This window comes from Nerophis lumbriciformis, linkage group LG17 (genome assembly GCF_033978685.3).
Source record: "Nerophis lumbriciformis linkage group LG17, RoL_Nlum_v2.1, whole genome shotgun sequence".
Classification (NCBI taxonomy): Eukaryota; Metazoa; Chordata; class Actinopteri; order Syngnathiformes; family Syngnathidae; genus Nerophis; species Nerophis lumbriciformis.
In genome coordinates this window covers 17550001-17564837 of record NC_084564.2, presented here as the reverse complement: position 1 = coordinate 17564837, position 14837 = coordinate 17550001, and the positions used below count along the sequence as shown (strand labels likewise).

The window sequence follows — 14837 nt, the reverse complement described above, 5'->3', positions numbered from 1 at the left end:
GATTAACATGTTTCGTACCATTTGACAAGGTTGTAAACTTTACGTAGGTGAGATATAATTGTTGAATATGATTCAAATCAAGAGTAAGATTACCAATTCAGTGTTTAATATTTGAGTGGATCTCTCTGAAGTGGAAAAGTTGCAGGTTAAGATATAGTTCTATAGGAACATTTATTTCATCCATCCATCCATCCATTTTCTACCGCTTATTCCCTTCGGGGTCGCGGGGGGCGCTGGAGCCTATCTCAGCTACAATCGGGCGGAAGGCGGGGTACACCCTGGACAAGTCGCCACCTCATCGCTGGGCCAACACAGATAGACAGACAAAATTCACACTCTCTTTCACACACTAGGGCCAATTTAGTGTTGCCAATCAACCTATCCCCAGGTGCATGTCTTTGGAAGTGGGAGGAAGCCGGAGTACCCGGAGAGAACCCATGCAGTCACGGGGAGAACATGCAAACTCCACACAGAAAGATCCCGAGCCCGGGGTTGAACCCAAGACTACTCAGAACCTTCGTATTGTGAGGCAGACGCACTAACCCCTCTTCCACCGTGCTGCCCATTTATTTCATATTTTACTTAAATGCTGTCATGTCTGTGTGACCATGTTTTGTATTAGTCATGTTTTGTTTTGTTTAGTTATTGGACTCTTTAGTTTCTGGCTTTTCACTCCCTTGTATTGTTTCCATGGTTACCCATTAGTTTCACCTGTTCTACGTTTGGACTCATTGTGCACTCTTGTTTGTCACCATAGCAACCCATTAGTTTCCACCTGTCACGTCACGCACCTGTTTCACGTTTTGAGTCACACACCTGTTTTCGTTAATCATGTCTGTAGTATTTAAGTTCATTGTTTTCAGTTTGTCTTCCTGGCGACATCCCGCATGTATGCTTCTGCACACTCTCCACACACCCTTATGACCCTTGCTGCTCTTTTTTCATGCCGGTTTCTCGTCCAAGTAAGTTTTCTTTATTCATGCCATAGTTTGCAAGTTTTGTTTAATTGTTCATAGTTTTCTGCCTTTGTGCAAGTTTTGTGTTTATAGTCAAGTTTTGTACTTCCGCCCTTGTGCGCGCCTTTTGTTTGCTTCCTTTTTTAGTAGTTATAGTGTTTAAATAAATCATGTACTCCCCTTCGCGCCACGTATGGTCCAAATCTTTTGCACCTCGGGAGAACAAACCACGCCGCAGTCCCAGTCTTGACAAATGCACTATATTTATTTTCTCAAAAGTTGGTAACAGTTCTATCCGAAGTTCTGTCGGGGTTTATTTTGAAGTGAAATGTGCATGTAAGCACAACAGGTCTCAAAGATGAGATGCATCGAGAGTGAAGTGAGCGTGGAAATGTGCTGTGCCTCATGCCAACTTCATGGCTGACGTAGGCACATTTCTACAGGATATTTTGGCGACACACAGGGATGGTCCTTCGGGCTTTGCCAAAATTAGATTTTAACAGTGTAAGCGGGCCCACATTACACCAGTTTTAAAATCTCTGCATTGGCTCCTCGTGTGTTTCAGGATCAATTTTAAGGTTCTTCTTATGGTTTATAATTGTTTTTATTGTATTGGTTGTCTTATCGCTCAGATTTGCTTTTGCCTTACGAACCTTCGCAGACCCTGACATCCTCTGGCACTCATCTTCTAATTCTTCCAAAAGTCAGGACACAAACTTACGGGATGGCATCTTTCCACCATTATGGCCCCCGTCTATGGAACAGCTTGCCGAAGGGCCTCAAGGCTGCATAGAACGTGCATTTCTTTAGTTCTATTTATTTACTATATATTACATATTTATTATATATTTACTGTATATTTATTTTTATCTTTAAAATATGCTTTACTTGATTAGTCAACAATTATCTTAACGATTAGTCAGATAATAAAGCGTACACGTATTTGATGGTTCTAATTTTTCCATTGACTTCTAAATGCCGATTAAATTATTTTAGGCATGTGCTTAGGCAGTGGAAGAGGGGTTAGTGCGTCTGCCTCACAATACAAAGGTCCTGGGTTCGATCCTGCGCTCTGGATCTTTCTGTGTGGAGTTTGCATGTTCTCCCCTTGACTGCGTGAGTTCCCTCTGTCGGAGGAGAGACTTTATAGAATAGAAGGTTTCCATATTTTAGATCAGACCATCTTAGCTGCGCGATTGAATGTTCTATGCTGGACTGGTCTCATTATGTTTACAAAGCTTTGCAAATATATTACAAAATACCTATTCTGTCTCTGGTGGTTCTTCTACTCAGCTTTAAGTGTCGTAAAGAGCTTGGGAGCGACCAGAAACTTGAATTCCCTGGGAGGAACAACTGGTCCAAACGCAACAATTGGAAGAAAAACACTAGCTGTTTTGTAATATGATTATGAAAATAAAGAACTAACACTTAAATACGGATATATGAAAATATCTGCCTCCGACACCTCCGGGAATAATGCGAAATGATCAATAAAACAGATGGAATCGGAGTCAAGCCTTCAGCCTGGTCGTCATGAATTATTTATTTCAATTAGAAATGGCTTCGTATCACAAATCTGTATCTATGTAGGGATTTACTGTATGGCAAAATGACATTTTTGAGAGTATTGTTATTAGTTTTGTTTACAAGAGAGTGAATTAAAGTTATTAATTTTGCAGTTTAGGTATCAACTGCATGCTAAATGTGTAAAAAGCACAAACTTTTACATTATCTCATAATTGCACTTAATCAACTAATACCTTTTTAAAGACATCATTTATTGGAATGATTTCACAATATTATACAATATATTATCCTTTAACATTGCGTCTTTCCTAAGGAAATAAACAATTGTACAGTGAATATCATATACTAACAAAAAAAGTAAAAAAAAAACCAACAACAATCTATCAATGTTTGTAAATATCCCAATTACTGTTGATATTGTAACTGTAAAAAACAACACGTAAAATATTATTTACATTACAACTTACTTTAATTACTGTCAAATTGATATGATATCAAGCCTTGCATAAATGTCTCTGCCAAAATGTAAAAAAAAAAAAAAAAAATGTGTGTTGTTGTACTGTGCAGGTTTGAAATAAATACTTCAAATTCAAATTCAAATATGGCTGCAATATTAATACAATATTTAATGTGACTGTCAATCAATTTTTATGTATCAAACGTACCTTAGAAAATTTAAAATATAGACAATTGTGGGCAATTAAAATAGTTTTATACACATATTCTTTAATATTTGACCTTAAAAGGTTGTTCATCTCAAAGCTGAAATACAGCGACATTTGTGATTACAGCAACTTAAAAACCTATCTTGTTAAAAAAGCATTTTGCTAAAAAGTCTCTGTAGATTATTCCTTTAACTGTTATTGATGTTGCTACTGTATGTTATACTTTTTATTTTGAGATTTTAGGCGTTTTATTTGTCTCTTGCCTGTCTCTTCTCTGCTCTGTAGCACTTTGAGATTCCAGGAATATAAAATGTGTTTTGAATAAAATTCCTTATCATTAATGGGGTTTATACTGTATGTAAAATCTCATATCAAGTGATTATATTAAATAATGACAACATGAACGTGAATTAAAAAAATAAGTTCAACTACAGGGACGCTGCCAACTATTATACACTAGAGAATATGTCATCATCCTCATTACTTGGTCAAAACACCTTCTTTATTAATGAGCTCCCCTGGGGTTTAAGTAAATATTGTTATTGTTAATAAGAGTCTCACATTGTTAGTTATTCCCCTGCCTGCTTTTTACAACCTCTGGTGGCTAATGGCATTGTTATTTGTTAGTGTCGAATGTTTAATGACACCCCGAGGAAGTCGCCAACGCAGCATGACAACATGTTGATGTTTTTGTTTTCTCAACGTTAAACGCTGGAAATGTGACTTATGTGTCATGGCACAGTCTCAGTTGACTCTTTCCCCAATCCCCTTAATTTGAACATCCATCACAACGAAAACAACATTTTCAAAAATAATTAAACTACTTTAAACAGATACACAATGTCAATACACATTTTATTTGATCTAACAACAATACACACAATTTAGTATTAAAAGAGTTTAATGGACAATGTAAAAAAAATACAAATAATTTTGCCAAATCAGTTTACAAAGAGCTAATTGAAACATGGCATGTGGACACACAGACAATGCCCATGGCAGGGCCGTTTAGGACTAATTGTCCCTCCCAGGAGACACAGTATGGACATTATGGACCCTGAGTGGCCTGCATAATTAATTTGATCTTCTAATTGCTGCTGGCGACGTCCTTTGGACCTGACGGAGACTCAAGTGGGCTCTCTCGATAACCTCACTAACAACTTTAACGATGCCCTGCGCAACGCCAATGATATTATAGCACCGCTAAAGCTGAAAAAGGCCCTTAAAAGGCTTATTCCCTGGTTTACAGAAGAAACCGGAGCTCTCATGTATACAAAAGCTGAAACGCACATGGCGTGCGACTAAACTTGAGGTTTTCCATCAAGCATGGATAGTTTAATAACTTGTAAATGCGCTAAAACAAATAACCACTCAAATCTTATCCGCCTCAATAAAAACGATCCTAAATATTTGTTCAATACAGTAGCTTCGCTAACCCAACAAGGGACCACCCACTCGGCTGATGACTTTATGAAATTCTTTACTAAGAAAATTGAACTCGTAAGAAAGTAGATTAAAGATAACGCGTCCTTGCTCCAACTGGGTTCTATTAACGCAGATACGAATGTATGTATGACGGATCTAGAGCTCGAAAAATAACCTCTCTCTTTCTGTAGAAATAACATTAGAAGAACTCATGTGACTCGTAACAGGGACAAAACAAACAGCATGTTTACTTGACCCTTTTCCTGGGAAACTTATCAAGGAGATGTTTGTAATATTAGGACCATCAATGCGAAATATTAGTAACTTATCACTTTCCTCTGGTACTGTTCCCCTAGCATTCAAAAAGGTGGTCATTCATCCTCTGCTCAAATGACCTAACCTCGATTCTGACCTCATGGTAAACTACCAACCGGTGTCCCACCTTTCTTTTATCTCGAAAATCCTCAAAAAAAAATCTTTGAACATCAGCTAAATGAACACTCAGTGTCTAACAATCTCTGTGAACCCTTTCAGTCTGGTTTCAGGGCAAATCACTATACGGATTCTGATGCGTCATCCATGTTGCTGCTACCTGATCTCAGCGCTGCTTTCGATACCGTCGATCATAGCATTTTATTAGAACGTATCAAAACATGTATTGGTATGTCAGACTTAGCCTTTTCTTGGTTTAACTCCTATCTTAATGACAGGATGCAGCGCGTCTCCCATAACAACGTGACCTTGGAGTATGTTAAAGTAACGTGAGAAGTTCCACAGGGTTCGGTTCTTGGCCCTGCACTCGTCAGCATCTATATGCTGCTGCTAGGTGACATCATAAGCAAATACGGCGTTAGCTTTCACTGTTATGCTGATAACACCCAACTTTACATGCCCCTAAAGCTGACCAACACGCCAGATTAAGGTTTTACTACTTACATATAAAATACCAAACGGCCTAGATCCATCCTATCTTGCTGATTGTATTGTACCATATGTCCCAGACAGAAATCGGGGTTCTAAGAACTCCGTCTTATTAGTGATTCCCAGAGCCCCAAAAAAGTCTGCGGGCTAATGAGCTTTTTCTATTCAGGCTCCAGTACTCTGGAATGCCCTACCGGTAACAGTTAGAGATGCTACCTTAGTAGAAGCATTTAAATCCCATCTTAAAACTAATTTATACACCCTAGCCCAGGGGTCGGCAACCCGCGACTCCGGAGCCGCATGCGGCTCTTTGATCACTCTGATGCGCTCAGCTGCATACTTACTGACCCTCCCGATTTTTCCTGGAGACTTCCGAATTTCAGTGCCTCTCCCGAAAATCTCCCGGGGAAACAATATTGAGGGCGTGCCTGTAGCGTCCGATTTTACACTATCTGCGTGCTGGCCCAGTCACATGTTGTATGCAGGCTCTGCCCTTCACACTTAAGTGACTGCAAGGCATACTTGGTCAACAGCCATACAAGTCACACTGAGGGTGGCCGTATAAAACAACTTTAACACTGTTACTAATATGCACCACACTGTGAACCCACACCAAACAAGAATGACAAAGACATTTCTGGAGAACATCCGCACCGTAACACAACATAAACACAACATAAACACAACAGAACAAATACCCAGAATCCCATGCAGCACTAACTCTTCCGGGCTACATTATACACCCCCGCTACCACCAACCCCCCCCCCCAAACCCCGCCAACCTCTAACGGACGCACGGAGGGGGGAGGGGGGGTTGGGGGGGTTTGGTGGTAGCGGGGCTGTATAATGTAGCCCGGAAGAGTTAGTGCTGCATGGGATTCTGGGTATTTGTTATGTTGTGTTACGGTGGGGATGTTGTCCAGAAATGTGTTTGTCATTCTTGTTTGGTGTGGGTTCACAGTGTGGCGCATATTAGTAACAGTGTTAAAGTTGTTTTATACGGCCACCCTCAGTGTAACCTGTACGGCTGTTGACTAAGTATGCATTGCAGTCACTTATATGTGTCTGCAGAAGCCGCATTGAACATGTAACTGGGCTGGCACGCTGTTTATACAGCCTGTAGAGGGCGCTAAAGACAGTGCCATCCCGGCAGGCCCTTATTATTGTCGTTTTGGTGAAAATCAGCAGACATTCGAGAGAATACTTGCCCTAAATTTCGGGAGTCTCCTGGAAAAATTGGGAGGGTTGGCAAGTATGACGCTGTCAAGCGCCATTCATACAGAACTTGCGAAATAACGTCTCGCGGGCCGCATGTCTGGTTTATACATAGCACAAATAAAAAAAAAAACCTGTATGCAGTGTTATTTCATTTTAAATTTAAAAAGAGTTTTGTGGCTCCCATTGTTTTCTTGATTTTGTGAAACGGGTCAAAATGGCTCTTTGAGTGGTAAAGGTTGCCGACCCCTGCCCTAGCCTTTAGATATGCCCCTTTTTAGACCAGTTGATCTGCCGTCTCCCTTTTCTGCTCTACCCCCCTCTCCTGTGCGGAGAGGTTATCAGGTGGCCACAGATCAGCTTCCACAGAAGACGTGCTAGCTGTTCCAAGTTGGGACCTGGGGTGGACCATCAGTTAGAGAGCTCTCTGTGCTGCTGACTTGTCTACATACAAGAGGATCCACTGCTGGCCTCACTATGAACCAGACTCTCACATTATTAACTGTATCCACTCGTCATCCACTGCACCGGTCACCCAAGGGGCGTCCCCACATCTGCAGTCCCTTCCAAGGTTTCTGGTTGTCCCCATTGGGTTGAGTTTTTTCTTGCCCTGATGTGGAATCTGAGCCCAGGATGTTGTTAGTGACATTTGTGATTAAGGGCTATATAAATAAACATTGATTGATTGATTGAAGATGTCTACTATACAATCCTACAGTAAGTTGGTTTGTATTGTAGTTTTATTATTCAAAAGGTGAAAAGACAAGGGGTGTCTCGATCTGATTTTGATACCGGATATCAGTTCAATATCGGCAAAAAACAAATTATCGGATTATATCAGTTTTGCATCCAATTATATCGGTTTTGCATCCAAAATGTCCTGCAATGTTTACTTGTGCAGAGCTGGACATTGATTGATTGATTGATTGAAACTTTTATTAGTAGATTGCACAGTGAAGTACATATTTCGTACAATTGACCACTAAATGGTAACACCCGAATAAGATTTTCAACTTGTTTAAGTCGGGGTCCACTTAAATTGATTCATGATACAGATATATACTATTTTCATAAAACAGTCATCACACAAGATAATCATCAGAGTATATACATTGAATTATTTACATTATTTACAACCAGTTAATATCTAAATGTTCTCTTAAAACACACAACGTTGGTCTTTTCTTGTATTTCAGTAAAGTAATTTACAAAAGGTAAAAATGGTAGGCTATATTGTAGGCCATTATGGGCACAACAGCTCAGCACACAATAGCACACACGCGAGGCATACGTGGTAAGTATCTTTAATTGAACTATACTTCAGTCTTAAACACCACATTTGTCAATACAAACAGGGATCACAATAATCATATTTGTTTGTTACTTACAGATACAAAGTCTCCAAGGTAGAAGCGTATTAGAAAGTATCCAGTAACAAACGTCTATGCTTCTTACTGTGTCGGGAGCTTAACTTAATCAATTATTGTGGCCACTAGGTGCCGCTAAAAAAATATGATTACCACTCCACTTTAACTAAAAGACAGCATAAGTCCATTCCACATAGGTAATAGTAAATAGGTTAGTGCAGGGGCGTCCAAACTTTTTGACTTGGGGGCCGCATTGGGCTAAAAAATATGGGCGAGGGCCGAATGCCAACTGCATGTGAAGCAACTACATACATATACCAAACCATACCAACTTTACATATATACTGTGTATATATATATATATATATATATATATATATATATATATGTATGTATGTATGTGTCTGTATATACATATATATGTATATGTATATATATTTGTGTGTATATATATATATATATATATATATATATATTGTGATATTGTGTGTATGTATATATATATATATATATATATATATATATATATATATATATATATATATATATATATATATATATATATATACATATGTATGTACATTGTATATTAATATAATGGATGTATAATTAGTAATTAATATAATTGGAGATTAAGAGTATGTAAAAAATTTGACTCCTACATTGTTTACTTACGTGACAACCTCCTTTAAGTTTTGTAATCAATCAGAAATATCAAGCAGCTAAAATGTAGATTTTTTTTTATGGTGCATGGACGTTCTTTATATTGTGTTATGTGTGACCATGTCTGTTGACATATTGTGTTGGGTGGATTTTTTTTTTTTTGCACCATGACTAGGGATGGTTGTTTGCATTAGGTCCTATAAATAAATGCTGCACGTGGATCTTCCCAGAACATAATTAAAAATCATTGCCCTGAAACAGTCATTATTGACAGAGTTGCAGACAATGTCAAACTTTTAAAATGAATTGAAAATTCCCTACGGGCCAAATTGTAAACTTAATTCATGATGTCACGAGGGCCAAATTCAATCTTCAATCAATCAATCTTTATTTATATAGCCCTAAATCACAAGTGTCTCAAAGGGCTGCACAAGCCACAACGACATCCTCGGTACAAAGCCCACATTGAAGGCGCTGGTGGGCTGCACTTAGCCCGCGGGCCGTTGTTTGGACACCCTTGGGTTAGTGGTTTTCTTACCTACCATTGTTTTATAATTTCACTTGATCCAACCTTCTGTAACATTCCACAAAATAAAAATAAAATTATATTGATGTATCGGATCAATATTGGCATTAGCAAATATTCAAGGCTTTAATATTGGTGTCGTATCGTAAGTTAAAACGTTTTATGGGGACATCCTAGAAAGAGTAATGCAGCTGACATTTTAAAGCACATGCAGAGTTAGGTAATGCAGCGTGGTGCTGACCACGCATAGGCGGCGTGGCGAAGTTGGTAGAGTGGCCGTGCCAGCAATCGGTTGTGTTGTGTTGCTGGTTACTGGGGTTCCATCCCCACCTTCTACCATCCTAGTCACGTCCGTTGTGTCCTTGGGCAAGACACTTCACCCCTTGCTCCTGATGGCTGCTGGTTAGCGCCTTGCATGGCAGCTCCCGCCATCAGTGTGTGAATGTGTGTGTGAATGGGTGAATGTGGTAATACTGTCAAAGCGCTTTGAGTACCTTGAAGGTAGAAAAGCGCTATACAAGTATAACCCATTTATTATTTATCATTTATCTGTACAGTTCGTCTATTCAGACATACAGAATACAGTAGATAAGGATTATTCTCCAGCTTGACTCCTATTTGAATAATTTGGGTTTAGATGGCTTTCCCCATTATGAGAAAACTCATTAAAAAGACCATGATGAAGAACAACCACATGAAGAAGCGGTCTAAGACTTTGGCCACCTTCTTCCACTCTCCAGTCCTCTTGTGGGTGGCCCTCTGCTCTCTGTAGCAGTTGGCTATGTACTCAACGTTGGGCAGCAGCAGCATCCTTTCGTCATAGGACGCCTCTGTGCCTTTATGCTCGCCGTCGCTAACGCCGCCTTTCCGGCATCTCCTCCCGCTGCCCGACCCCTCACAATCCGCGCTCACAAAGGCGCCGTTCTTCCAGTAGTTGAAGTGATTGGTGGGGTTGACCCCTATGGAGCCATCAGGAGTCATCAGTTGATCTAAACCTTCTCTCTGATCCGCCTCTTGTCCCATTTCCGTCACAAACGTACGGTCCTCCGTGCAGGGCCCCACCAAGCCGTTCACGTTGCGGTTTACCACTGGAGCGTCCTGTTTCTCCGACAGGGGAGACATGCAGTTCTCCCCAACCTCGTAAACAAAGCACATTCTGGCCATGTACTGCAGGATGACCTTCTGGGCCCACTTGGGGACTGGTTTGGCATCTGGGCCGCAGTGGTGGATGTTCATGATGAAAATGGTCAAGGCCGTGGAGGCTGTGATCATGGTCATAGTTGCGATGTAGTACTTTCCTGCAGACAACAGAAACATGCCATACATTGGTACATCCTGTTTATTTTTTTGTATCTGCAGATTCAATTCCTGGCCAAGAACCTAACACACAGCCATTGGGGTTATTCAGTGCTGGTTCCTAGTCACTACTAACTACCAACAATATTACAACAATTCCTCTTGAGACTTAGCTGTAGCTGCGGTCAAATGCCAAGTGACTCATAGTCCAGACTGCTGACTATTGTTGAGAAGTATGAGCTCTCTATCCACTTTCCACTTTTATCACTTTGCCCTTAATTACTTGTGCCCTCTGGTGGTTGCTGCCACGTAGTGAAACCTACTGTACCTTCACTCCTTTAGGACAGGCAACACATTAGCATACTGATTAACACAGGTGTCCCATCCATCCATTCATTTTCTACCGCTTGTCCCTCTCAGGGTCGCGGGGGGGGAGCCTATCTCAGCTGCACATAGGCTGAAGGCGGGGTACATCCTAGACAAGTCGCCACCTCAACGCAGGGCCAACACAGATAGACAGACAACATTCACACTCACAGTCACACACTAGGGCCAATTTTTTTAGTGTTGCCAATCAACCTATCCCCAGGTGCATGTCTTTGGAGGTGGGAGGAAGCCGGAGTACCCGGAGGGAACCCACGCAGTCACGGGGAGAACATGCAAACTCCACACAGAAAGGTCCGAAGCCCGGGATTGAACTCAGGGCCTTCGTATTGTGAGGCACATGCACTAACCCCTGTTCCACCGTGCTGCCCCACTGGTGTCCCATACAAATCAAATTCGGTATATTTGAATCTGGGTTCAGGACTTGGGCGTACTCTTGTCACTTTTTCCTAAGCCTATACCTATTCCGGTTTACCAATGGGTCCAAATTGCACCCATTTTATCCTGTAAGGTCCCATTTGCACTTTTGAAGTTCCATCCATCCATCCATTTTCTACCGCTTGTCCCTTAAGGGGTGGCGGGGGTGGCTGGAGCGTAGCCCAGCTGCATTCGGGTGGGAGGCGGGATACACCCAGGACTAGTCGCGTCCCAAAAAAATCCAAAATGTTTCCAAAATTGGTACTCTTTGGGCACATTTTGGACCTTTTGGGTTTACCTGTACCTTTTGACATTTAGTCATTTATGGCTAAACCCAGGGAGCTTTAGGGTTAAGTTGTAGTTGGCAGAGTTAAGAGACCTTCAAGGGTGAGATGGCCCTTTTGACCAAACTCTGGGACCTTCAGGGGTTGTGTCCCTAATGTTTGGGTTTGACATCTTAGACTTTTTTGATATTAGTAGCTCGGCCCCAATCCTTTTGGAGTAAATTTTGTTGAAAAAGTGCCCTTGAAATTAATACCAAGGAAGTTGCCATTTCCTTAGTAGCGTTTGCAGGTTTTTTCATGTATTTCTCTGGGATTATTTCTAGGTGAGTCAAGTTTTAAACTTGCATCTGTGCTTTGGACAGGCCCTGTGATTCTTAATGGCTTGGTGTTAGTGCATAGGACTAGACCCTGACTAGAGATGTCCGATAATATCGGCCTGCCGATACTATCGGCCGATAAATGCTTTCAAATGTAATATCGGAAATTATCGGTATCGTTTTTTTATTATCGGTATCGTTTTTTTTAATTTTATTTTTTTTTAATGTTTTTAATTAAATCAAAAACACAAGATACACTTATAATTAGTGCACCAACCCAAAAAACCTCCCTCCCCCATTTACACTCATTCACGCTCATTCACACAAAAGGGTTGTTTCTTTCTGTTATTAATATTCTGGTTCCTACATTATATATCAATATATATATCAATACAGTCTGCAGGGATACAGTCCGTAAGCACACATGATTGTGCGTGCTGCTGGTCCACTAATAGTACTAACCTTTAACAGTTAATTTTACTCATTTTCATTAATTACTAGTTTCTATGTAACTGTTTTTATATTGTTTTACTTTCTTTTTTATTCAAGAATTTTTTTTAAATGTATTTATCTTATTTTATTTTATTATTATTTTTAAAAAGGACCTTATCTTCACCATACCTGGTTGTCCAAATTAGCCATAATAATGTGTCAATTCCACGACTGTATATATTGGTATCGGTTGATATCGGCATCGGTTGATATCAGTATCGGTAATTAAAGAGTTGGACAATATCGGAATATCGGATATCGGCAAAAAGCCATTTTCGGACATCCCTAACCCTAACCCTTACTATCTACCCTGTTGATATCCCCATGTATGCTATTACTGGTAAATGTCTGCAGGTATAAATGAACATGTCGGTCTTGATGTGTCAGTGCTGTAATTGACAGGTGGTCAATAAGTCCATACAACTAGGATGTCTAATGTCCATCTTGGACAGATAAATGGGTGCTTCAGGACGTAGCAAATAAACAATATGAATAGATGAGATCATTTGCCAATGGGTCGTCCCTTGTCCCTACCAATGAGTGGTACGTTCTCCGAGGGTGGCATTATCTCCGCAACCAACAGCTGAAAGACGGTCAGCGCCAGCATCACGGTGACACCCAGAGACACCTTCTCTCCAGAGTCAGCAGGCAGGTAGAAGCCCAGAGGAGCCAGGAAGGAGATCATCACACAAGGTATCAATAGGTTAAAGACATAGAAAGACGCTCTCCTTTTTAATTTCAAGGTGTAGGTGATATCTGGGTACGGGTCAGCACAGCAGCCGTACAGAATCACGTTCCTCTTGGCCGGCATCCCCAAAACCTCCCACTCCACGTTGTCTACCAGGTCGGCCAAGTCTGCGCTGTCCATGGCGTTGAGGATGTCCAGGTGATTGCCGTTGTAGGTCCACGAGCCGTAGGTAAACCTGCACTGCTGAGAGTCGAAGGGAAAGAAGGACACGTCCACCTTGCACGAGCTCTTGGTGATGGCTGGCGAGTCCCACATGATCTGGCCGTCGTGGCGGATAACCACGTTGGTGTCCATGGGGCCGGTGAAGTGGTTGTCAGCGCTACGAATCAGAAACATATCTCAAGTGGAAGACAGGATTAGAAATTCTTCGCACTTTTGAGCATTCAGGACGTGTTTAAAGGCACAAGTGCACCAACTGAAGGACGGGTGCACAGTCTTTAAAGCTGTTGCACTGGTTACCTCAGCTGTTACGTCTGTGTTTTATGGCTTTACAGTAATGCACATTTGACTCAAGTCAGTTTTTCAAAAGTTGAAAGGAAGAAGTGTATTTTTCTTCTCAAATTGAACTTCACAACCCTTCTTTTATAACTGCTAAGAACACAGTATAGCAGTGGTCCCCAAACCGAATCCGGCCCGCCAGCGTCCAAAATCCGGACCGTGGGAAGTCTCAGGTTTTTTTTTTTAGATTTGTCCGACCACTTCAATGTCATCTACCTCTCTTTGTTTATAATGTCTATTTTCTGCTGGATCTGCTCTCTATTTTATGCTCCCCTCTTTTTGCTGCAGCGGTAAACTATACTGTAATATTGTACATCAGGGGTGTCCAACTCATTTTAGCTCAGGGGCCGCATGGAGGGATAAATCTGTGCACACGGGGGCCGGACTATTTAAATCATGACATTAAAACTACAAAGTAAAGACAACTTCAGATTGTTTTCTTTGTCTTACTTTGGCCAAAAATAGAACAAACACATTGTGAAAATCCATCCATCCATCCTTTTCAACTTTGAATAGACTGCAAAGACAAGATACTTAATTTGTTTGAACTGAGAAATTTCATTTTTATTTACAAATAATCATTAACTTTGAAATTTATGTCAGCAACACATTGCAAATAAGTTGGCACAGGGGCATTTTTACCACTGTGTCACATGGCCTTTCCTTTTAACAACACTCAGTAAACGTTTGGGAACTGAGGAGACCAATTTTTTAAGTTTTTCAAGTGGAATTATTTCCCATTCTTGCTTGATGTACAGCTTAAGTTGTTCAACAGTGCGGTGTCTCCGTTGTTGTATTTTATGCTTCATAATGCGCCATACATTTTCAATGGGAGATAGGTCTGGACTTCAGGCAGGCCAGTCTAGTACCCGCTGTTGTAACACGTGCAAAATGTGGCTTTGCATTTTTTTGCTGAAATAAGCAGCGGCATCCATGAAAAAGACGTTGCTTGGATGGTAATATTTGTCGCTCCAAAACCTGTATCAGCATTAATGGTGCCGTCACAGATGTGTAAGTTACCCATGCCTTGGGCACTAATGCACCCCCATATCATCACAGATGCTGGCTTTTGAACTTTGCGCCTAGAACAGTCCGGATGGTTCTTTTCCTCTTTGTTCCGGAGGACACGACGTCCA

At 40.9% G+C, this 14837-nt stretch overlaps 1 protein-coding gene across 1 annotated transcript in view; it reads right to left on the bottom strand.

The window, feature by feature from the left end:
- Positions 1-9818: 9818 nt before the first annotated feature.
- LOC133614567 (neuronal acetylcholine receptor subunit alpha-10-like) overlaps positions 9819-14837 on the bottom strand; it is a 22160-nt gene continuing 17141 nt past the window's right edge. Inside the window, exons 4-5 of the mRNA XM_061972632.1 lie at positions 12990-13522; positions 9819-10563 (exon numbers count right to left, since the gene is read on the bottom strand). Of these exons, the coding sequence (XP_061828616.1) occupies positions 9899-10563; positions 12990-13522 (1198 nt within the window). The 3' untranslated portion in view covers positions 9819-9898. The remainder of the gene's footprint in view (positions 10564-12989; positions 13523-14837) is intronic.